The sequence below is a fragment of the Oncorhynchus nerka genome, linkage group LG7 (genome assembly GCF_034236695.1).
Source record: "Oncorhynchus nerka isolate Pitt River linkage group LG7, Oner_Uvic_2.0, whole genome shotgun sequence".
NCBI lineage: Eukaryota > Metazoa > Chordata > Actinopteri > Salmoniformes > Salmonidae > Oncorhynchus > Oncorhynchus nerka.
In genome coordinates, this window is record NC_088402.1 from 44842864 (window position 1) to 44866759 (window position 23896).

At 42.5% G+C, this 23896-nt stretch overlaps 1 protein-coding gene and 1 long non-coding RNA gene across 3 annotated transcripts; one reads left to right on the plus strand and one right to left on the minus strand.

Annotated features, from left to right (window-relative positions):
* Positions 1-6859: 6859 nt before the first annotated feature.
* On the minus strand, positions 6860-23543 carry clk2a (CDC-like kinase 2a). Of its 2 annotated transcripts, XM_029663737.2 has the most exons (13): positions 23421-23543; positions 22116-22303; positions 21589-21874; positions 20675-20765; positions 19503-19569; positions 17479-17595; positions 16398-16564; positions 12791-12885; positions 12216-12345; positions 9219-9301; positions 8594-8673; positions 8203-8293; positions 6860-7969 (listed from the first exon to the last, which is right to left on the minus strand). In XM_029663737.2, the coding sequence occupies exons 2-13, from the start codon at positions 22301-22303 to the stop codon at positions 7781-7783; spliced, it is 1584 nt and encodes a 527-aa protein (XP_029519597.1). In that variant the 5' UTR covers positions 23421-23543; the 3' UTR covers positions 6860-7780. The 2 variants fall into 2 exon arrangements, with proteins under 2 accessions (XP_029519597.1, XP_029519598.1); XM_029663738.2 differs by lacking the exons at positions 20675-20765; positions 22116-22303; positions 23421-23543 and having other exon boundaries at positions 21589-21678.
* On the plus strand, positions 17559-19789 carry LOC135572501 (uncharacterized). The gene is made up of 2 exons (XR_010464348.1): positions 17559-17633; positions 17939-19789. It is a non-coding gene; the product is annotated as an uncharacterized LOC135572501 (long non-coding RNA).
* Positions 23544-23896: the final 353 nt, after the last annotated feature.

Here is a 23896-nt window from a genome sequence, read left to right on the forward strand (position 1 = left end):
TAGAGATCGAATTTCAATATTGAAACAATATTGCAAATGTTGGAGAGACAGACAGCTAGGTTTATACAAGTCTCCGCTGTTGAAAACCAAATGCTAGTCGAAAAGAAAATGGGAGTTAATGTCTACATGCTTTTTATAGTGGAGATCAAGTTCGTAAATTGCCCGGCTGGGCTGATGAGACAGTGATTTGTGGAGATGGAACAGAGTAAATAGGCATTTCAACTTATCAGCATCCAGGATTAGACCCACTCATTGTATATTGCCATGGTAGAATTCAATGGCTAGTTAATTTTGACACGTTTTGTTTGAGCTGCTTTTGAAAGAAAAAGGTCAAAATGAAAACAGTATTGGTATTGTTGAACTTGATTTTCATTAAGGCAAACTAGAACTGATGGTTTGGTTAGCTAAACTAGCAAGTCTGTTTGTTACCACAGCAACCAACTACTGTAGCTTTCTACTGTTGCTTGCTACTTCAGTGGATGTTGAACACATTTCTATCAGCAAATTAAAATTTTGAGTGGTTAAATTATAGCCATCGGTATAAAAGGGATAACCAACTCCGGGCTCCATGCGTTCTCTGGAAAATAGTGCTACACTGTGGAATGTCAGTTCCTCTCCGCTAGCAACACGTGTCGTGGAACACATCTTCCAAGGCATTCATTATTTCCATAGAACCCATTTGCCCTTTCGAACAGCCTCAATTCGTCAGGGCATGGACTCTACATGGACTCTATCAAAAGCGTTCCACAGGGATGCTGACCCATGTTGACTCCAATGCTTCCCACAGTTGTATCAAGTTGACTGGATGTCCGCTCTTTGGGTGGAGGACCATTCTTGATACACACAGGAAACTGTTGAGGGTGAAAAACCCAGCACCGTAGCAGTTCTTGACACAAACCAGTGCATCTGGCACCTACTATCAAACCCTGTTCAAAGGCACTTAAATGTGGTGCCCATTCACACTCTGAATGGCACACACTGTACAAATCCATGTCTCAAATTCTTATTTCCAATGATGGCCTACCCGGCCTAACTCTAACCTGGATGACGCTGGGCCCATTGTACGCTGCCCTGTGGGACTCCCAATCATGCCCGGTTGTGATACAGCCTGGAAACAAACCAAGGTCTGTAGTGACCCATCTAGCACTGAGATGCAGTGCCTTAGACCACTGCGCCACTTGGGAGCCAAGAGCAGGTGTTAATGATTTCTATACTCATTGTATAGATAAAGTTATCCCCTGATATTGACCCTTTTCTCACATTGACCCACTCTACACAGCTGCCTCCAGAACAATATTTAGTTACAAAGTCACTGACCTTTTTAGGACATTCTCAGGACTTTCATTTTACTAGTCATTAGGATGTTTGCAGGATGGTCCCAAGGGAACGTCCCTGCTAACAAAAATGTGTCATTAGGATGTCCCCGGAACATCACAAAATGGTTGCCTAAAGTGGTCAGGACGTTATGTCATGGTCCCACGTTTTTGTCTAGTACTTAGTTTGTTCCGGGGACATCACCTGACTCATTTCAGGATATATATATATTAAAAAAACATTGCATATCAGTTGAGATTTTAGTAGTAGCCCCCCCCCCAAAGAAAACATTTGCGTGCGCACACGCTCACTCACTCCCTCATTTACACAGACTGATTCACTGACTGACTGGGGCTGTGGGTGTGTATTGATATTACTGCTAAAGTCAGGTTTAGATCTAGGATTCAGAAATGTGGTTTGGTGTGTAGTCAGCTATTACTGAAGCACGAAAATAAAAATAGAGTGAATATTACATTGTGAATAGTGTAACTTTAACCAATGTAATAATTATTACATTGTGCGCAAAAACCTTGTTATGCGTTCATCATATTTATTACATTATCGGCATTTATTACATTATGAATGCAAAAGTTATTACATTAGCAGCTAGTACATTATTGGCAGTCATTACATTTGCTACAAGGCCTGAGGCACTTTTTTCAGTCACATTTCTGAAGCCCAAAAAACAAACACTTAGCTTCTTAATACATATGGACATTGAAAAGGTTTATGATTGACTTGAGGGTTACTGTAAAAATGATTTATTAAACCAAATAAAAATAGACATTGATGACAGGCGCATGGCCCTCCCCCAGAGCTTGTGTGATATGCTAGTGCACTTACCCCCTTCATCTTTAATAAACCAACTGAAAAGGTAGACTCAGCAAAATGACGTTGCCACGAGCAGCACCGCAGATATTGGGATATAGGGGATGCAAGATGACGCTCTCACACAGTATTTGCACATGCGCACAGGTTTGCTTCAAGCTGTTAGAGGGTCGTAACTAGTTACCACAGCAACAAAGTCATAAACTCCACCTATTTGTACAATTCCTCTTCTTAAAAAGTGATTTTTAACCTAACTGCTAACCTTATGCCTAACCCTAAATTGATAAAAATGCATGAATTCTTTTTTCATAGACAATTTTGATACTGTCAAATACCATATTAAAAAAATAGAGGTTTTATTTAACTAGGCAAGTCAGTTAAGAACAAATTGCTTATTTACAATGACGGCCAACCCCGGCCAAATCCTAATCCGGACAGCGCTGGGCCAATTGTGCGCCACCCAATCACGGCCGGTTGTGATACAGCCCGGAATCGAACCAGGGTCTGTAGTGATGCCTCTAGCAGTGCCTTAGACCGCTGCGCCACTCAGGAGCCCAACGTGGTAGGTACGGGACCAAACAGCCTTGCACTTAGTTGTTGCGTAAATTGACCCAATATTCTGTTTACTTTCTGCATCTACATCATATTGTTGAGTCTACCTTTAAAACTTTGGCTTCATTGTGATTTCTCATCAACACAAGACCTGTTGTTTTTCCCCCGTAGTTCAGTCTTCTCAAAATGTCTCAAGGGAAAGTGTAGGTAACCTCGTCCCCAGTCTCAATTGTTATCCCATACACATGTCAACAGAGAGCCTGCTGGTGAACGAGATTAAAGTGTTAGGTGATATGTTGCCTCGGCCCTGGAAGCCTAGGCCAGGTTATATGAGTCAAGTCTTTTGCCTCACATTATTTTACACTGGTCCCCGCCTGAGGCCATCGAGCTCTGGGCACCTCCCGTCACGTTCAGACTGAGCCCCTGGAAGGCACCAAACAGCGAATCATCCTTCACAGATTTCTGGTTCCTCCTGGCATTTGTCTTACTCTACATGAAGACAGAAAAAAAAAAGAAAGGTTCAATTATGCCTTTTGTAAGTCTAAAATCCTGGCCAACAGTACACTTGTAATCCCTTCATATAAACGAGAGACATAGGTAAGTTCAATTAGAATAGGTCTCTTGTATTTCAAGTTTCACCCATTACTCCTTCAAAATTAAATTGATATACTCTCGGATCAGATGCCTACTGAATGAGTGACCTTCTGTTATTATGACCAGTCACACGTGACATGCACACAGACTCAATTACCTTTGGGAGGCAGTGCTGGCTCCTGAAATGCTGACTCCTCCTTCTGATGGACCTTTCTGCAATCTTCTTCTCTCTCAGTTTCCTACAGTAGCACAATAAGTGTACATTAGAGATGCTTAAGTGGCATTTTGTTAGTCTCCCAAGCAGATATACCTAAAAGTTTGATACTTATCTATGTAAGCTCTACGGGTCGGTTTCCCAGACACAGATTTAGCCTAGTCCTGGACTAAAAAGCATGTTCAATTAAGAATCTCCATTGAAAGTACTCTTTAGTCCAGGATTAGGCTTAATTTCCTTCCAGGAAACTGGCCTTTAATGGTTTTATATCTACTAAAAACAATGGCCAACCATCCCTACCGTTCTCTCTGAATGTCAGCCTGGTATGCACTGAGCCAGGAGTCTGGTACGGCTCTCTGCTTGGTGCAAGTTTTGGCGCAAGGGACACTCTTCCTCCTGACTATGCTGTGCCTCCGGACTACAACTACGCTCTTCCGTCTGGCCCCTGTGCTCACGACTACACTCTTCCTTCTGGCCCCTGTGCTCTTTTTGGTGCCTATTTTGTTGTCCGGTTTGGTCCCCGTCCCTGACACATAGTCGCTGAACTGCTTGATGGGATCACCCAGGGACTTAAGATCCACCATAAGATCCATCTAGTGTGTGTGTGTGTGCTGCTTTGAGCACTACAGTAGCGTTTCAGTATCTCTCAGCTGACTGACTGGAGGAAATTGACTGATGGGCTGTTCTTCAGACCTGTCAACAGCAAAGACAGGATAATGATTGAGTCGGGAGTTCAAAAGGAGGGAAACGACACAAAACTAAATGTATGCAGTGTCTCTGATTGCAAGTTGAACAGTCTTAAAAAAGGGCATTATCAACGACAATAGAACCAATGTCAACTACATTATTTCGAATACAGCCAACACATACGGATAAATAATTACAAATACATTATCAAAACTAAAATCTATGCAAGGCAATTTCAAGTGTGACGTGCATCCTTTTCTAATTGCACATACCTGTAAATATTGTCTATTTGCAGTATCCAATAAAGTCAAGTACTCCAAATAATTCCTCACAGTGACAGCATTGTTTGAGGTTGAGACTAGCCACTTTACCGGACAAATGCGCACTAGTCCCTCTTATGGGGATTTAACAGATGACCCTCCTAGCTTCTCAGGCAGATTAGCTGAAGACGTAAGCGCTACTTATTTAATTAGAACCTACAGGGTCGCAAACAAACCAGTGTAGGAAAGAAACAAGCATGTCATGTCGATTTCAATGATGACTTGGAATGACCGGTTCCCATTTCTTAAATTTGGTTAGTTCAGTTCATTTTCAATATCAGAGTGGTGGGGGGGGCATTTTCTTTAGAATAGCTGCCAATTGAAGTAAACCGATTCATTGATGCAATAACAGGTCAAGATCCTATGTGGAAACGTCTAACCATGATCCATCAGCCTTCCACCACTTTGTACCTGATCATGTCTATACATTGACTGATGGAAATATACTGTTGGTAATACAAAAAAAAATACAGTCTCAATTATAAAACTTGGTTGTTTGGGTTATTTTTTATTTATTTCTATAGCTAGACGTTTAAAAGGTTAAATAGTTTTGTTCATCCAGTGAACTTAACTCTCTCACCCTAATGTCTGCCTTGGTTGCTACATATACAGTGCATTCGGAAAGTATTCAGACCCCTTCCCTTTTCCACATTTTGTTACATTACAGACTTATTCTAAAATATATTACATTTTCCCCCTCAATCTACACACAATACTAAATAATGACCAACCGAAAGAAGTTGAGAATTTTTTTAGCAAAGATAAATATATATATTTTAAACAAATGCCTTATGTAAATGAGTACTCAGTCCCGTTGCTATGAGACTCAGGCGCATCCTGTTTCCATTGATCATCCTTGAGCTGTTTCTATAACTTGGAGTCCACCTGTGGTAAATTCAATTGATTGGACATGATTTGGAAAGGCACACACCTGTCTATAGATAAGGTCCCACAGTTGACAGTGAATGTCAAAGCAAAAACCAAGCCATGAGGTTGAAGGAATTGTCCGTAGAGCTCCGAGACAGGAGGCACAGATCTGGGGAAGGGTATCAACAAATTTCTGCATAATTGAAGGTCCCCAAGAACAGAGGCCTCCATCATTCTTAAATGGAAGAGGTTTGGAACCACCAAGACTCTTCCTAGAACTCAGCTGGCTGCCCAGCCAAACTGAGCAATCAGGGGAGAAGGGCCTTGGTCAGGGAGGTGACCAAGAACCCGATGGTCACTCTGTCAGAGTTCCTCTGTGGAGATGGGAGAACCTTCCAGGAGGACAACCATCTCTGCAGCAATCCACCAAATCAGGCTTCTTTCTTTTTTAAATACATTTGCAAAATGTCTTGCTTTGTCATTATGGGGTAGCCTAGTGGTTAGAGCGTTGGACTAGTAACCGAAAGGTTGCACGTTCGAATCCCCGAGCTGACAAGGTACAAATCTGTCGTTCTGCCCCTGAACAGGCAGTTAACCCACTGTTCCTAGGCCGTCATTGAAAATAAGAATTTGTTCTTAACTGACTTGCCTAGTAAAATAATGGTAAAATAAAATTAAAATTGTGTGTAGATTGATAAGGAAGGGGGCAGGGGGGTTACATTTTAGAATAAGGATGTAATGTAAAAAAGGTCAAGGGGTCTGAATGAACTTTGTCTGCCTTAGTTTACCAGCATATATCTACAGATTCTTGCTTTGCTAAGCTTTGCTCTAACTTTTATGGTAGCAGATGGGAGAAACAGATGGAGCGAGGGAAAGCAGGCCAGGGACAGAGGCAAAGAGACTAAGGTAGTAGAGAGATGACAAGTTAGTGACAGACGGAGGAGTACCCATGACGTTAAGTACACCTGCCAGGCGGCTGCCACAGCGGATCCTCTTGTCCTTGGCCCTTCCGGTGGGTGAGCCTGCTCTGTCAGATCTGGAAGGCAGACTTCAGAAGAGATTCCAAGAGTGAACCTCAATCTTTCCTTGCATTCTACCTATTCCTTCTCAAAACACATTGGCGGAGAACATCTGAAGGGGAAGGGACCTTGGACCTCCTCTAATAGGGTTGAGGTGGGGAGAAGATCAGAATGAAGGAAAATGAAGATTGTAGCGCTAGACTAATTTGGTTAGTAGTAGTAGAGTTGGTAATAAAATACTATGAAATAGAGCAATAGGCCAGGGTTATTAAGGGGTTTCCTGACAGCCTGCTATATCTTATGCCAACACTAGTTTTGCCAGACACACACACAAGTCCTCCTAAGGGCTACAGTCACAAGATAAATCAGGGATACAAAGACACAGTCAAGCATCGAAGACAAAAAGCCTTCGCATAACTGTGCCATAGGCCAAAGCTGACATTAACAGCACTATAAGCCTTGGCAAAGGAGGACTTAACTTTAATTCTAAACAATCATACATATATACAGTCTTACACATTTAAATCTCATACAAAAAGTACTGTACAGGGAGATGACCAGCAGCAGCGTCTCATAATAAATACTGTAAACTGTGCTGCTGTGTGCATGTGGCATTAGGATGCCACACATGACTACTATGACCCTGTGGGTACGTGCGCTCTCAGATCACAAGCCTGAGCCTATCATAAAGTATAAAAGGCAGTTTGCGTTGTGTGTGTGGGTCAGTTCCCCAGACAAGACGACCAGCTGCGAAAACACGTCTAGGCGTGAGTACTATTATTACATTAATATGGCAGCATAATCCCTCTCCTCGAAAGCATTATGTAACAGAAATAAATATAGCAATAGGAGAGGCCTATATAAACAATGTGACAAAAGATGTCATCCAGTTGGCTAATATTAGTCCAGATCGATGGTTTCCAAATAAATAGTGCTCTTTAAATGGAAGAACTAACCACGTTACAATGCCCCTCTTCACCAATTGTCTGACATCAAACGAAAGGGTCACAATATTTGATTACGTAGCGAGGGTCCCTCTTGCTCGCACTAGTGTTCCACTTAAACGGACCTAGACCAGACCGGTCCTTTTCTTTACATGCGGAAGACTGGAGCTGGGTAGTTTAAGGTTGGGCAAAAAAAACACACACAAAAAAAATAATCTCGTCATGTCTTCTGTTGGGAGTAGAAGCCGAGAGGACTAAGAGGACTGTCCTTTTTCTGAAGTTCTTCTAGCTGCCAGCATGAGCCCCTCTCCTGGCTGTGGAGGTGGGGCAGTATAGTAAGCAGGAGGGAACAGGTTCATGCTGTGATACACCACCTTAAGCGGTCATATCTGTCTGCTCCACCTTAAATCCCTCTATCCTTAAGAGTATGGAGGCCCTGGGTCACCGGCTGATGTCGCGATTGCCCTCCCAGCTCTTCCCCCCCACTGCATCGCCTGCTGTCCCTGATTCGAAGAACGGGTGTCTGAGGGAGTTGGCCAGAACCAGGCGCTTAGTGGGCTCGTACTCCAGCATGCTCTCAATCAGGTCAAACAGCTGATGGTGCTCCTCAGCCTCCGACAACAGGTATCTCTGAGAGAGAGAGAGACAGAAAGAGAGATGGTATACAGAGATGTGATTAGCATAACAATGAAAATCAGGAACCGTTGATACTAGAGTCGGGGTTAGGGTTAATTTGTCTAAAGAGAGAATGATTTTAGAAATTCCTGGTTAATCCGATATGAGAGGGTGAATGAGAGATAGAGGTCAAGGAAGATAAAGTAGTGGGGTGCTACACAAGGAGGGAAAAGGAGCTGCTCTCTTACCCGTAAGGGTTTGCAGTTCTCCCTCACGTATCTCCCAGCTGACGAGCTCTCGTCCCAGTCCAGACGGCCGCGGTAAAAATATTTCTGCTTCCTGAGTTGAGAAATTGTCAAAGATTGAGGCGTGGCGTACAGAAATAAAAATCCTCTGAAGAACAGTTTGTGTCTGCACGTGCATGCAGGGGCAGCACCCTGGAAAGAGTTGCCACGGGGTTCGACGCAAGACAATGACAAACATCGCTAACAAAAAGGCCCTTTAAAATGTGGCATGGACCAAACTTCACTTTGATGCTCTGCGTCAACAACTAGACGCTATAGGGGTGTGTGTTGGATTGCTTTTTGATCTGCAACTAACTACACAGATGCACCTGGTCGTGTGTGTGTGAGCTCTGACCTTGTCTTGCGTATCATCCTGGAGGGCACTGGCCCCAGTATTCTCTCCATCATAGCCAGATGCTCCCTGTTATCATGAGTCTGAGGGAGGGATGAACAAACAAGATAGCCATGGTGAATCTTAATTTCATCCCCATTTCTCATTCAATGTATAAAATAGCCATAAAAGTAGATTGTGGATATTAGATGCAAACAGACCATTATCAGAGTGCTCACCTATCTTGAAACAATTTTAATAAACGCTGAGTAAAGTGTGGCTGAAGTTGAGAGCTTTGAATAGAATGTGTGAGCTAGCATCTATGGTGTTAGAAGCACAGCCAAGCAAAACTCAGAACACGGAGGACAACCTCAACCAAGGGTTGATCCTCAATAGGATTAGCAGCTGTCTCTCCCTGCTGCTCTCTCCGACTCAACATGTGCGTGTTTTCTTGCACGTGTGCAAATGTATTTGTGGGTACACATGTTTGTGTGATACTGGTCCGACTCCAGGCTGACCAATCCGAGTGACCAGGCAGCAAGCTATTCTGGGCTTTGTTCAGTCCTTCCTGTCAACCTGAATCGACCAATCTAGGAAGGCAGCTGTCGCCATAGACAGAAATGGGTTGGGAAGTGAAGTGGGGTTTTACCTGGAACAGGGTGAAGCCTAGGTAGTACTCGAACAGGATGCAACCGATGCTCCACACGTCACATGGCTGGCTCCAGCCCAGCTCTGCAGGACAAAACACATAATGGGTGGAAAGTAACATTTCTCGGGGTGGTTTCCCGGAGACAGATTAAGCCTAATGCTGGATTTAAAAGTATTTAAATTGAGATTCTCCATTTAGCTCGTCTTTTAGACTAGGCTTAATCTGTGTCCAGGAAATGGCCCCTTATTATTCAACACATATTGAATTGGTGTAGGCTGGTGGAACCTAATAAAAACAGCAGGAAAAGCTCAATTTAAGACATTAGCCTCACTATTGCGCCAGTGCTTTGATTTATCAAAAGCAACAACTCAAATTACAACACGCAGCTTTCTGCCTAAACATTGTCCGTCACTTCACAACTAGCACTTCGGATCAAGAGGGTGAGTGTGCAGCTTTTGAGTTTCTTTAGATAGAACAAGGGAGGCCTTACCCAAGCCACATAACATGGCCAAGGGTAAGCGTACACCTTGAGCTTTTAAAATGACGTGAAAAGACAAAATCAACCCCGCTCAAAGCACACTCAACTAATTCTCATGCACTACTGAGCGAGGTTAAGCCGATCAACTGCACTTAGTGTCTGACTGAGTAGTTCAGTGTCTACCTGACTGGAACAGAACTGGCAGGGTATGGCAGTTCAACGCGACTGCCAAGGAACACCCCCCCTCTGTTTCAGAATAGCCCTCCTCACCCAACCAGACAGACTATAGCAGTTCAATGCCAACGTAGTGGCTACACCAGCCTTAGTTTAGAATAGTCCTCATTTGGGCTGTGGCGGTCATGAAATTGTCAAGCAAATAACTGCCAGTCACAGTAATTTGACCATTAATTAACAAAACACATTTGGCATCTCCTGGCTTCCAAACATTGCCTACAAGCCACTGATGCTGACCTTTAGAACATCTACATTAAACAGTCTAATAAATCCAAGTAATATAGCCTACACCTTCCCAATAAATCAATTATTTATTTTAGACCGGTCTAAAGAAGCATGATATGAAGAAAATGTATATTTCAGAAGAACAGAATAGCATACTCTTAGTTGTCCATGTTAAGCCCGGATCTGGTTATGCCATATGGCTGTGGGCTACACTAGTTCATTTAGCAGACATGATTTGATTAAAATTCCATGGCATTATTTTATAATACGAAGAATACAATTGAACATAATGGAATTAAATAGAATATTTTCTCTAAACAATTTGAGTGCACACATGCGGCTATTCTATGTTAAGCGGTTAACAAAGAAATAGGTACTCCTATATGCTTAATTTAGAGTTATCCATGTAACTTTAGTTGTGACAAAATGTTGGGCTATATGTTTAGATTTTTAATACACTAAAGCTGCATGAGAATAATTATTTGAAAAAAGTCACAAAAAGGCACTAGCTCGGCTTTGTTTATCGCGCAGGCTGTACACACGTCATCAGTCTCTCATTCACAATGTGACAAGCACTTGATAATACCTTTAAAACATTACATTCACAGATTTCACAACACACCGTGTGCCCTCAGGCCCCTACTCCACCACATATATTCAGTACTAAATCCATGTGTATTTATAGTGTGTATGTAATCGTGTGTGTATGCATGTGTCTGTGCCAATGTTTGCGTTGCTTCACAGTCCCCGCTGTTCCATAAGGTGTTTTTTTAATCTGTTTTTTAAATCTAATTTTACTGCATGTGGAATAGAGTTCCATGTAGTCATGGCTCTATGTAGTACTGTGCGCCTCCCATAGTCTGTTCTGGACTTGGGGACTGAAGAGACCTCGTGGCATGTCTGCGGGGTATGCATGGGTGTCTGAGCTGTGTGCCAGTAGTTTAGACAGACAGCTCAGTGCATTCAACATGTCAATACCTCTCATAAATACAAGTAGTAATGAAGTCAATCTCTCCTCCACTTTGAGCCAGGAGAGATTGACATACATATTATTAATATTAGCTCTGTGTACATCCAATGGCCAGCCGTGCTGCCCTGTTCTGAGCCAACTGCAAATTTCTTAAGTCCTTTTTTGTGGCACCTGACCACACGACTGAACAGTAGTCAAGGTGTGACAAAACTTGGGCCTGTAGGACCTGCCTTGTTGATAGTGTTAAGGCAGAGCATCACATTACTATAGACAGACTTCTCCCCATCTTAGCTACTACTGCATCAATATGTTTTGACCATGACATTTAATCATCATCATCATCATGATGTGATGGGTGAATATTAGCCTTTTCTTAATTTAATATTTTCTTTACATACACTAAATAATATACAGTGCATTCAGAAAGTATTCAGATCCCTTCACTTTCTACATTTTGTGGAAAAGGTGAAGTGGCCGGAATACTTTCTGATTGCACTGTATGTGTGAAATTTGTTTAGATTTAGAATGACCCATTATCATGGATCGGTCTCGAAGAAATATGTCATCTATGCACTTAATTAGCGAATTGAGCACGCTTTTCCTGTGGTTCATTTTCATGCCAGCCAGGTAGGCTATACTCCTGTTGCTTCTCTTTACGATGTGCTTAATATTAGGAAAGTTGAATAATAAATATAGTAAGCCTTGCCTAGAAAGCTGATGGGACCCTCTTCTTAAGAGGCCATCACATAGCCTATAAAAATGTTGCACAACATGAGTTCATGGGCTCTCATGAAGTGTTTGATTACATTTTTGAAAACATTTGCATTGATGTCAGAGTGATTAGAGGGCCAATAGAGTGCTGAGTACCAGGCAGTTAGCAAGTTTGGTCATTAGTAGCCTAACATCGGCAGTATCAGAGCTTGGAGAAGCCTAATTATCGTGACTAAATGGTAATGTGGAATTTGACTGCCGTCGTGAATCGTGACCACCGGTGTGGCCGTAATACGGTCACTGTAACAGCCCTAGTCCTCATCCAATTGATCAGCCAACTGGCCTGAAGGAATGGAGTCTGAAGTGGGAAGTCACTCACCTAGTATGACTTCTGGGGCGCGGTAGTGCCGTGTGGAGACGATGGTGCTGTGGTGCTCGTGGTCAAACGTGGCACTGCCAAAGTCCACCACCCGTACATCCGTGCTCTTCACGGTCCGCTCTTCGCGCTTCTGTAGGGAGGAAGGTGAAAAAGGACATGGTTTAAAAACAGAAAACATCCTATAAATAAATAAAAGTTTACACCATTTCAAACCTCATGAAACAAGTAAAAGGTCAACTTTTAGAAAGGGCCAGTGAGTGTGCCTTGATTACTCCATTTCTGATATCTAGTAACCTTGACATTAACCATACCTGTATCCAAACAGAAAATGCTTCATTTGTTTTGCTCTGGTACATTTAAGCCAATTCATCATCTGCACTTAAGGCCTGCTATGACACTCAGGATGCATCCCAAATGGTACCCTTTAACCTATAAAGTAGACTACTTTTGACCAGGCACTGGTTAAAAGTAGTGCACTATTACGAAATAGGGTGCCATTTGGGATGCAGGCTTGGTGAACGCAAAACAGGCTCTGAAGAAAGCCCATTATCCTGAGGCATGACTTCTCGTCTCACCTTCTCTACATTATAGGTCATGGTGAAGTCGGAATTGACAAACAGGATGTTTTCTGGCTTCAGGTCTGTGTGTGTCAGCTTGGTATCATGAAGAACTGTGAGGAGAAAATCCCAGTTAATATCCTAACAAACGAGACATCCACATTCGATGGTGGTGAATGAAAAGAGCACTACTCTTCTGACAGGTGTTTGAACCAACAATGCCCTCATGTGGCTAAAGGCTTTTATTGTAAACAACGGTGGCCTTTCATTCCAACCTCTCAGTCTCAAAGGGAGATCTATATAGGGGTTGTTGGAGTGAGACTTACAGTGCATTCGGAAAGTATACAGACCTTGTCCGTTTTCCACAGCCTAATTCTAAAATGTATTAAATAAAACATTTCAAAGTGAACACAGGTTACACATTTTAGCAAATGCATTAAAAAAATTAATACATTCTCTACATACAGTACCAATCAAAAGTTGACACCTACTCATTCCATGGCTTTTCTTTAAATGTACTATTCGACATTGTAGAAAAATAGTGAAGACATCAAAACTATGAACATGTCATAACCAAAAAGAAAAGTTATCAAAATCGATTTTATATTTGAGATTCTTCAAAGTAGCCACCCTTTGCCCTGATGACAGCTTTGTACTCTTGGCATTCTCTCAACCAGCTTCACCTGGAATGCTTTTCCCAACAGTCTTGAAGGAGTTCCCACATATGCTGAGCACTTGTTGGCTGCTTTTCCTTCACTCTGCGGTCCAACTCATCCCAAACCATCTCAATTTGGTTGGGGTCGGGGATTGTGGAGGCCAGATCTGATGCAGCATGCCATCACTCTCCTTGGTCAAATAGCCCTTACACTAATTGGGAGGTGTGTTGGGGAATAATCAGAATTGGTTGGTAACATAGGTAAGATGTTTTATATTCATCATATGTTTGTAAGTTACTTCTCATCAGAATGTTGTTTTTGTATAATACTGTGGCGGGGTTGCAGTATCTGTTCTATGTCAAGACTAAGTTGCTTGGGCCGGAGAGAGATCAAGCGTGTATCTCTTGGCTCCACAATGTCTGTGTGCCAGTCAATGCGTCTCTGTGATCTTGTCAAGATAGGATGGATTTGATATATGCCTGTTGATATGGAGGATTTGTTTATGGTTCCGAGTTTGAGAAGAGAAGAGAGCAAAGCTGAACGATAAATTATGCCTATGCTGTCGGGCTATGTGTGTCTTTTGCTATTAAAGGATCTCAGCTGCAATGTGTGAGGGACTCTCAGAGAATTCATTGATAGACACTGAATTGATCTGAGAGTCACAGGGTTGTGATTGAGCTCATATAATTAAAGATGGACTTTGATAACTAACTCTGACTTGTGTGTGGTTTGCTCTCATGATTAGGTAAATAGAGGAAATATCCACGACATGGGTCATTGTCCTGTTGAAAAACACATGATTGTCCCACTAAGCCCAAAACCAGATGGGATAGCGCATCACTGCAGAATGCTGTGGTAGCCATCCTGGTTAAGTGTGCCTTGAATTCTAAATAAAATCACAGACAGTGTCACCAGCAAAGCACCCCTACACCATCTCCATGCTTCACGTTGGGAACCACACATGCAGAGATCAGCCATTCACCTACTCTGCGTCTCCAAAAGACATGGTGATTGGAACCAAAAATCTCAAATTTGAACTAGTCAGACCAAGGGACATATTTCCACCAGTCTAATGGCCATTGCTTGCATTTCTTGTTCCAAGCATCTCTTCTTATTGATGTCCTTTAATTAGTGGTTTATTTGCAGCAATCCGACAATGAAGCCCGCTCTTGCCATAATATGGACTTGGTGTTTTACCAAATAGAGCTACCTTCTGTATACCACCCCTACATTGTCACAACACAACTGATTAGCTCAAACGCATTGAGGAAAGAAATACCACAAATTAACAAGGCACACCTGTGAATTGAAATGCATTCCAGGTGACCAGCTCATGAAGCTGGTTGAGAGAATGCCAAGAGTGTGCAACGCTGTCATCAAGGCGGCTACTTTGAAAAATCTAAAATAAAACATTTTGATTTGTTTAACACTTTTTTGGTTACTACATGATTCCAATGTAGAAAATAGTCCAAATAAAGAAAAATCCTTGAATGAGTATGTGTCCAAACTTTTGAGTGGTACTGTAACTATTCCGCCCCTTTGCTATGAGACTCGTAATTGAGCTCAAGTGCATCCTGTTTCCATTGATCATCCTTGAGACGTTTCTACAACTTGATTGGAGTCCACACACCTGTCTAGATAAGGTCCCACAGTTGACAGAGCAAAAACCAAGCCATGAGGTCGAAGGAATTGTCCACAGAGCTACGAGATAGGATTGTGTCGAGGCACAAATCTGAGGTTGCCAAAGAAAACGTGGCAAAAAAATGTCTGCAGTATTGAAGGACACCAAGAACACAGTGGCCTCAATCATTCTTAAATGGAAGAAGTTTGGACCCACCAACACTCTTCCTAGAACTCAGCTGGCTGCCCAGCCAAACAGAGGAATCGGGGGAGAAGGGCCTTGGTCAGGGAGGTGACCAAGAATCCAATGGTCACTGAAGGAGCTACCAAGATTTAACTCTTTGGCTTGAATGCCAAGCATCACGTCTGGATGAAACCTGGCACCATCCCTATGGTGAAGCATGGTGGGGCAGCATCATGTTGTAGGGATGTTTTTCAGTGGTAGAGACTGGGAGACTAGTCAGGATCTAGGGAAAAATGAACAGAGTAAAGTACAGCGAGATCCTTGATGAAAACCTGCTCCAGAGCGCTCAGGACCTCAGACTGGGGCGAAGGTTCACCTTCCAACAGGACAACAGCCCCAAGCACACAGCCAAGACAATGCAGGCATGACTTCGGGACAAGTCTCTGAATGTCCTTGAGTGGCCCAGCCAGAGCCCGGACTTGAACCCGATCAAACATCTCTGGTGCAACCTGAAAATAGCTGTGCAGTGATGCTCCCCACCCAACCTGACAGAGCTTGAGAGGATCTGCAGAGAAAAGTGGGAGAAGCTCCCCAAATACAGGTGTGTCAAGCTTGTAGCGTCATACCCAAGAAGACGAGACTGAAATTGCAGCCAAAGGTGCTTCAACAAAGTACTGAGTAAAAGGGTCTGAATACTTACGCAAATGTAGTAGTTTACTAAAAAGTGTAATTTATTTGCAAACATTTCTAAAAACCTGTTATGCTTTGTCATTATGTGGTATTGTGTGTAGATTGAGGGGGGAAAAAAACTTTAGAATAAGGCTGTAAAATGCAAAATGTGGAAAAGTAAATGGGGTCTGAATACTTTGCAAATCCACTGTATGACCAGTTGACGGTAGGTCATGTTGAAATTGCTGAAGTGAATGTGTTCTTGATAAGTCATTTGGTTAAATAAAAGGCCAAACAAACAAGACAGTAGCGTAATATTGTAGTGTACGTACACTTGACAGCCAGGCTGTTTTAATAAGAATTATGACTAGATGACTGGTAGTATCATTGCATCTGAATGTACTTATGTCAGGCCGGTAATGTGAAAGAGAGCATGCCCTCAACGACTTAGCGGGTTAAATAAAAGGCTATTTAAAATATATATATATAAACTTACACTTGACAGACAGGCATAGCTGGTAGGCCATATGTCGGACCTGGGCGATGGAATAAGGCAGGTAGTTGTTCTCCTTGAGGAAGTCAAAGGTGCTGAGGGCCAGCAACTCAAAGGAGATACACATGTGTCCGTGGTAGTCGAACCAGTCATACATCTGCACACACAGGCTGGGAGTAAAGAGGAGTTTCATATTAAATAACACTAAAAGCTAATCGAACAACAACGAAATGATACAGGATCGAGACAGGGCATTTTTTCTGATTAAAAAAGGGCTTAGATGGTGGGTGTGGAAATGGGCATGTTCAGCACTGTTTGATTTGAGAACATTTTAGAGGCCCCCCCAATGTTTTACATTGGTAAGCCAATTTCCTGCAATTTTACAAACTTCTCCATGGAGCCGAGACAAGAAAATGTTGCCGTTTTAAAGCAAATTTCCATTTCCATTTTGCCATGGCTAATGCTTTGATCTTTTTCTCACACCTGCTAAATTCATTGATTTGGGAATTTAATTCTCCCCCAACTGGCTAGCTTTTATTTTGGTGATTGTTGGTGGTCAAAGATGACATTACTTAAAAATATATAGGTCCGTTATCTTTGACATACTTTATACGTCAAAGAGGGCCCTATGGTGTTTAGGTATTTTTCTGAAAACAGCATTGTTGGTTAATTAAGGGCTTGAGCATGTTTGGGATGCTCTGGATCGATCGCATGTTCCAGTTCCTGCCAATATCCAACAAGTTCACGTAGCCATTGAAGAGGAGTGGGAAAACATTCCACAGGCCACAATCAACAGCCAAGATCAACTCTATGTGAAGGAGATGTATCGCGCTGCATGAGGCAAATGATGGTCACACCAGATACTGACTGGTCTTCTGATCCACACCTCTACTTTTTCCCCTTACCAGATGCATATCTGTTTTCCTAGTAATGTGAAATCGATATTTGAGGGCCTAATGAAATGTACATTTACCCATTTTCTTATATGAACTGGTTCTCAGTAAAATCTTAAATTGTTGAATATATATTTCCCTTCACTGGTAATGAACAATACACCAGTGGTCAAAGTAGTAGGTATACTCACTGTTTGTTTTCCGGGTCTTTCTCATTGATTCTCTCCAGCACATTGATCTCCAGACGAGCTGCTTCCTTGTATTTCTCCACATTTTTTATGATCTTCAGAGCAACAGTGGCTCCTCCCCTGTAAAACACAATGAATGAGAAAGATAAACGGTTAAGGTAAGGCTACAGGTATGGACGTCCCAAGGATCCCTCATAGCACTAACCTTAGGTACAGTCAGACAAAGATTTTTGAATATTCTTCAGGCTTTTCCTCTGATATACACTCCACCACTCTGTCTGTCTGTCCACCACCACCCTCCTGTCTCAGCCTCCAGTATTTATGCTGCAGTAGTTTATGTGTCGGGGGCTGGGGTCAGTTTGTTATATCTGGAGTACCTCTCCTGTCCTATTCGGTGTCCTGTGTGAATTTAAGTGTGCGTTCTCTAATTCTCTCCTTCTCTCTTTCTTTCTCTCTCTCGGAGGACCTGAGCCCTAGGACCATGCCCCAGGTCTACCTGACATGATGACTCCTTGCTGTCCCCAGTTCACCTGGCCATGCTGCTGTTCCAGTTTCAACTGACCTGAGCCCTAGGACCATGCCCCAGGACTACCTGACATGATGACTCCTTGCTGTCCCCAGTCCACCTGACTGTGCTGCTGCTCCAGTTTCAACTGTTCTGCCTTATTATTATTCGACCATGCTGGTCATTTACGAACATTTTGGCCATGTTCTGTTATAATCTCCACCCGGCACAGCCAGAAGATGACTGGCCACCCCACATAGCCTGGTTCCTCTCTAAGTTTCTTCCTAGGTTTTGGCCTTTCTAGGGAGTTTTTCCTAGCCACCGTGCTTCTACACCTGCATTGCTTGCTGTTTGGGGTTTTAGGCTGGGTTTCTGTACAGCACTTTGAGATATCAGCTGATGTACGAAGGGCTATATAAATAAATTTGATTTGACCACTGGTACCACCCTATATTAGAGCAAAAGTCTGAAGATATACCCTACCTCAGTGGATTTAGCTAGCGATTAGTAATAAAGGCTAGCCTAACAAATGTTTTAGGCACATTGACAGCTTGCGAAGACCCACTAACTAGCGTGTTGCACAGAGCACAAGCAAATAGAATATCAAAAACTTGCACTTATATTAAGAAACAAAGTGGAAAGCTAGGGTTTGGAAAAATCTGTTGACTGCATGCTGTTCTTTGGTCAATGCACGCAGAGTGAATCTCTAGCACTAGGAACTGCCTGCTTGAGTAACAGGGGGCGGGACTACATGTGTGTGGGGGATTGAGAGGCGGCAAGAAGGAGAGAGAGAACACCGTCAATTGAGCAATAAATCAAAAGTATTGCGCATGTCAATGTCACAATTTAGGTGCAGTCCTAACACACAATACATTAGGGAATACCTTATGGCACAAAGCTCTTATTGGCTGAAGTGAGTCTTGTTAGAGGTTAATCTACATTAACCAAGAGTACTGTTGCTTGGAAACCTGGTGTCACAGGTTTGGTAGCTAAAATAAGACTGACAGATACACTTAAGATTGAAAAAGCAGGTTTCAAAAGCAATCTCTAAACATGATACATTTGTCCAATTCTATAACTATGAAAGTCCACCTTATTTCATAGAAGAAAACAATTGTGATGTGTAAATTCTTGTCTTTTCATGTTGATTATGCAACATCTTATGTTCCCATAATGACTTTTGTTTTTTTATCACATTTAAGTTCAAACTCACATCATGCTTCAGGGAGCCCAGGCAGGGACATTAGCATGGCACACATTTGCATGGGGTATAATTGCCCAGCCAGCTAAACTCACAGAGCCACACCACTCATCCATAAATACATGGGAGGGTGATATAGGCAGAGGCTGTGTCCCAAATGGCACCTAATTTCCTTTATGGTGCACTACTTTTGACCAGGACCCACAAGGCTATGATCAAAAGTAGTACACTAGATTAGCTAATAGGCTGCCATTTGGGACACACTCAGAGTTTACACAGAGGTCTATATCTCTAGCAGTTATTTTTAATGCAGATACATACCGGCGATGGTCAATACATTGCATCACCCTCCCAAAGGTGCCTTCCCCCAGAGTGCTGACAATCTCATCTGGAAGACAGAGAGAGAGAGGGAGAAAGCGGGAAAGAAGGGAAGAGAAGAATTAGACATGTGGACAGAAGCAGGGAAACCAAGGCAAAAAAGTTAGGCGTTTCAATGCTAGCACCCATTCCCCTTTTCAGGTTGTGGATAAATGGGATGTCTATAAAAAAAATGTTTTTAATTTTCCACAGTCCTAGATAACCTATGATAATTGGGGTCCACATACTAACAGGGGGGAAAAAATATGAGGGAGTAAATTTGAGTGCCCCCCAGCAGCTTATAGGAAGGAAAACAAAAGTATATTCCCTACAGATGTGGTGGTGTGCCTATTTTAGGGCAAGGGAGTGTGAGGAATGCATTTTGTTTTACTGGTTAACCTATGTAATTAAAAAGACACACTCAAGCTAAACTTTTCCTGAAATAAGTGTGAATGTGTAGACTTAGTGGGGGGGAGTGGTTCCAAACAGGAATCACTGAAGATAACATACAAGTTATGCAAGGGATATGAGCTAGAAAGTGGTAAAACTATATTAATTGTGTGGGTGTTATGAGATCATGATAACTGGTTTTTATCATGCTCTTAAATTTACTATGAAGTGTAGCATTAGAAAGATGCAACTGTCAAAGGAGAAAATTGCAACACTGCAGACAACTTAAGTTGTAGAAGCCCAATGAATGTTTACTAGATACACATGCTAGTTGAGGGAAAGGGCTAGATATGAGGGATTGGAAAAAATATTTAAAAACGTTCATAATTGCTTTGCCTAATTAAATGCATAAAAAAAAAAAAAAATGTAGATCTGGACTTGAATTTAAACTAAAGCGCAAGAGATGATTAAGAAGTTGAGGAAATGCGGTGGTAGGGGAAGATATTTTTTTGTTTGTTGAATATCTCCGATATAAAAACATACCACAGCTAGATATCTTCAACACAACGAGCAATATTTATCTAAAACCGCTATCCTCAACATTGTGTGCAATCCACCCTGCTTTTTGAGCTAGAGCGAGCAACATTCTACCATGGCATCATCAGGCACTCCCCTGTCAGTGAATGCTCTATGGTTTTAAATACTCATATGGAGAAGGGTTACGATAGAGTAGTGGCAGTGAGTACATCTCTCTTGCAGGACGTCCCCACTCCGACAGATCAGGTGCCCTTCCTCGTCGTCCCTCACACTCAGTGCCCGCGTCCGGCTGTCGCTCCGCTGTTTGCAGCCCCCACGGCATCAGCAGGTCACGACACGACCGACAGGGGGACAGGGGGTTTTCAGGGGCAGCCGTAGCCACGGCGATGGAAGGCGGCACAGGTAGAGGAGGGAGGAGGAGGGTGGTGTTGTAGTTGACGTAGTGGTTGTGGTGGTCATTGGGCGATTCGTATGACACCACGTGAGGAAATATATAACGATAGGGATATAGTGCAAGGGAACAAGTCAAAGATCACATTTCGTCCTCTGCTTCTCTCCCCCTCTACCTTTTAACTCGTGCTGCTTACAAATAAGGAAGCAACCTGCATATCCATTCATGAATAAAAAGCCAATTCATAAAAGAGCAAAAATATCTACAAATTATAATATTGCTCACTTAATTTTAAGCAGAGTACTTCCCAGAAAACAAATAAACTGAGAATGATAAGAAAATGAAGCAGAAATAGTTTGAGATTAAAAATCAGTGATACATCCCAACCTATGGTCACCTCGCATGTCTACTTAATGCAGAAGGATAAAATGTGGCTGATGCTTTATCCACAATGTCTCACTACATAACTCATTTTATGAAAAGACTGTAGAAAGTACATTTGGATTTAATTACTAAAACCAAAAAAAACTAAAATCCTGCTGACAAAAACAAAACAAAAAAGATTGTACTACTTACCAAGTCCAGGAGCTGTGGACAAGAGAAGGTTAAAGAGAAGTAGAGAGAAAGACATGAGGGAGAGAAAGAAGAGAGAAAGACATGAGGGAGAGAGAGAAGAGAAAGATAGAAAGAGTAGGAGGGTTAAAGGACAAGCTCGGGCCGGGCTGTACTCACCGACGAGGATGGGCTATAGGACCTGGTTCTACGCCGCCTTCGTTTGTGCTTACGCCTGCTGCCCTTCCTTCGGTATGACTCCTCCTGTTCCCTCTCACGACCCCGCCGGTAGTCGCACATGCTCGGTGATAAGTCAGGTGCGTAGTAACTATCAACTGCTGCTCCTCCATGTTCCCTTTCCCTGTTTCCGCGATCTCTGTCTCGTTCGCGGCTCTGGTCCAGGCGCCGATAGCCCTCACAGTAGCGTCGGTCGTACGGCCTGCGGTCTGCCGAGCGATTATTGTAGCTGCAAAAGTGGGCCAACACAATGGGTTAGAGCAATGCTGCCTGACCATTTAAGAAGACACATTGCTTAAACTCCAGTTACACATTATTAAATGAATGCCATACAGGTAGATTAATCTACTGAGATTTCAAGACTATGAAAAACATTTCTACTAGATAAAGTATCATACAGTACAAAAGCTATCATACCAAATCATTAAGCATGCAAGTGAACAAATATAATACAACCATAGAAAACACACCTCCTAGAGCGAGCATAGCTTCCCTCCTGTCTGTTTCCCCGCCCCCTTCGGTCTTTGTCCCTTTCCCGGTCACTGCTAGAGGAAAAAGAGGGCGATCTGCGGTGCCTCTGCTTGCGTCCTCTGTCTCGGTCTTGATAGCTGCTCCGGCTGGCCAGTTCTGAGGACGGGTACCGTCTTGAGTGTGGCATCTGTGATAAGACAAGAGTTGTTACTTGGTATTCTCAATGCAGTTGGTGAGGGGTTGGATTACACTCAGAAAGGAGGGTGGGGGATACATAAACAGCTGCATTGTGGGGAAAAGGAAGAAAAGTAGCCAACGCAAACCTGGTGAGGAACAGGTGGTGGGGAGGTATACAATTAAACAGGACTTGCATTTGTACATTTGAAGGCTTTGAAACAAACTCTATATTGTGGCGGCAGGTAGCGTTGGGCCAGTAACCGAAAGGCTTATAGATCAAATCCCCGAGCTGACAAGGTATAAATCTGTCGTTCTGCCCCTGAACAAGGCAGTTAACACACTGTTCCTAGACAGTCATTGTAAATAAGAATTTGTTCTTAACTGGCTTGCCTAGTTAAACAAATGTTAAATAAAAATACTGGTGGTTAGGCAGTATTCACGATCACAAGTGTTAAGCCAGTCAAATGTCAAGAGTACAGTAACGTTAGCCTACTGCACTCAATAACAAAAACGTAGCTAGGTTGGGATGGCCTTAGAATAACAGCAGTAGCTAAGAAAAACGTTAGCTGACGTACCTGGTTAATGTTACCTGGCTAAATGCAAACGTTAGATAAGTAACTTAATGACGTGGGTTAATCACTGACAGTTTAACTAAATATGATAACTAAAAAAAGACATGGGATGACAAATGTGTAGTTTGACAACCAAGTCAGTTTGCTAGCCATCATGACAACAAATGGCAATGTGTTGACTCAGAACAAATATAGCTAACTACGACGTCAGAATTCAGTCGAGTTGGCTGCATAACGAACGCTATGCTAAATTCGCTACTAAACGATGACCTGATATTTCGCAGAAATGCTCCCATTTCACACGAACTGCTTTCGCGAAGAATGGCATAAATTGTCATTTTTGTCGAAATAAATAACTGTTTGGCTATTTCTGAAAATATGCCGCTAACGTTAGCTAATGCTAGCTCCCTAATGCTAGCTAATTTTGACCGCCATCTTACTAGCTACTTGTTAGCTTTGATTCTAACTGACTGTACTTTGACTCGCATGGATTACCTTGTCATTGAAACACGAATACAATTACATGCACACGTGTATTTACAATGTATTGTTTACCGTTTTAGCAGCCAGGCCTGTGTGTTTATCCCACAGGAAATCCGTGTTGGCAATTGCTCGTTTTGGCTTCCCTTGTCACTATTGGAATCCTATCTATATCTGTTGCTAGCGATGTAGCCTCATACGAACCATCACGGTCTCGCGAGCTTACGTCTGTTTTCCGACAGAACGTAAGCTCGCGAGATCATGATGGTTAGTAAAAACGCTACTAGCGCTCATCCTCTGCCTTGCAACTTTTAAAAACATGTCGGGTAAAAAATAATGTTTCTTTACAGGACAATATTTTTTTCAGATCAGATCTACAGGACCGCAAATTGCGAAATTTGCCTCTAAATGGGTAAGGGAAACATTTTAAATTAAACAGTAACATACAAAACACAAAAGACAGAACAGCCAGGCAGGTTACATAGACATTACAAAGAGGATAATTAAATCAAAACATATCCACATTATATAAAATCAAATACAGACATTTA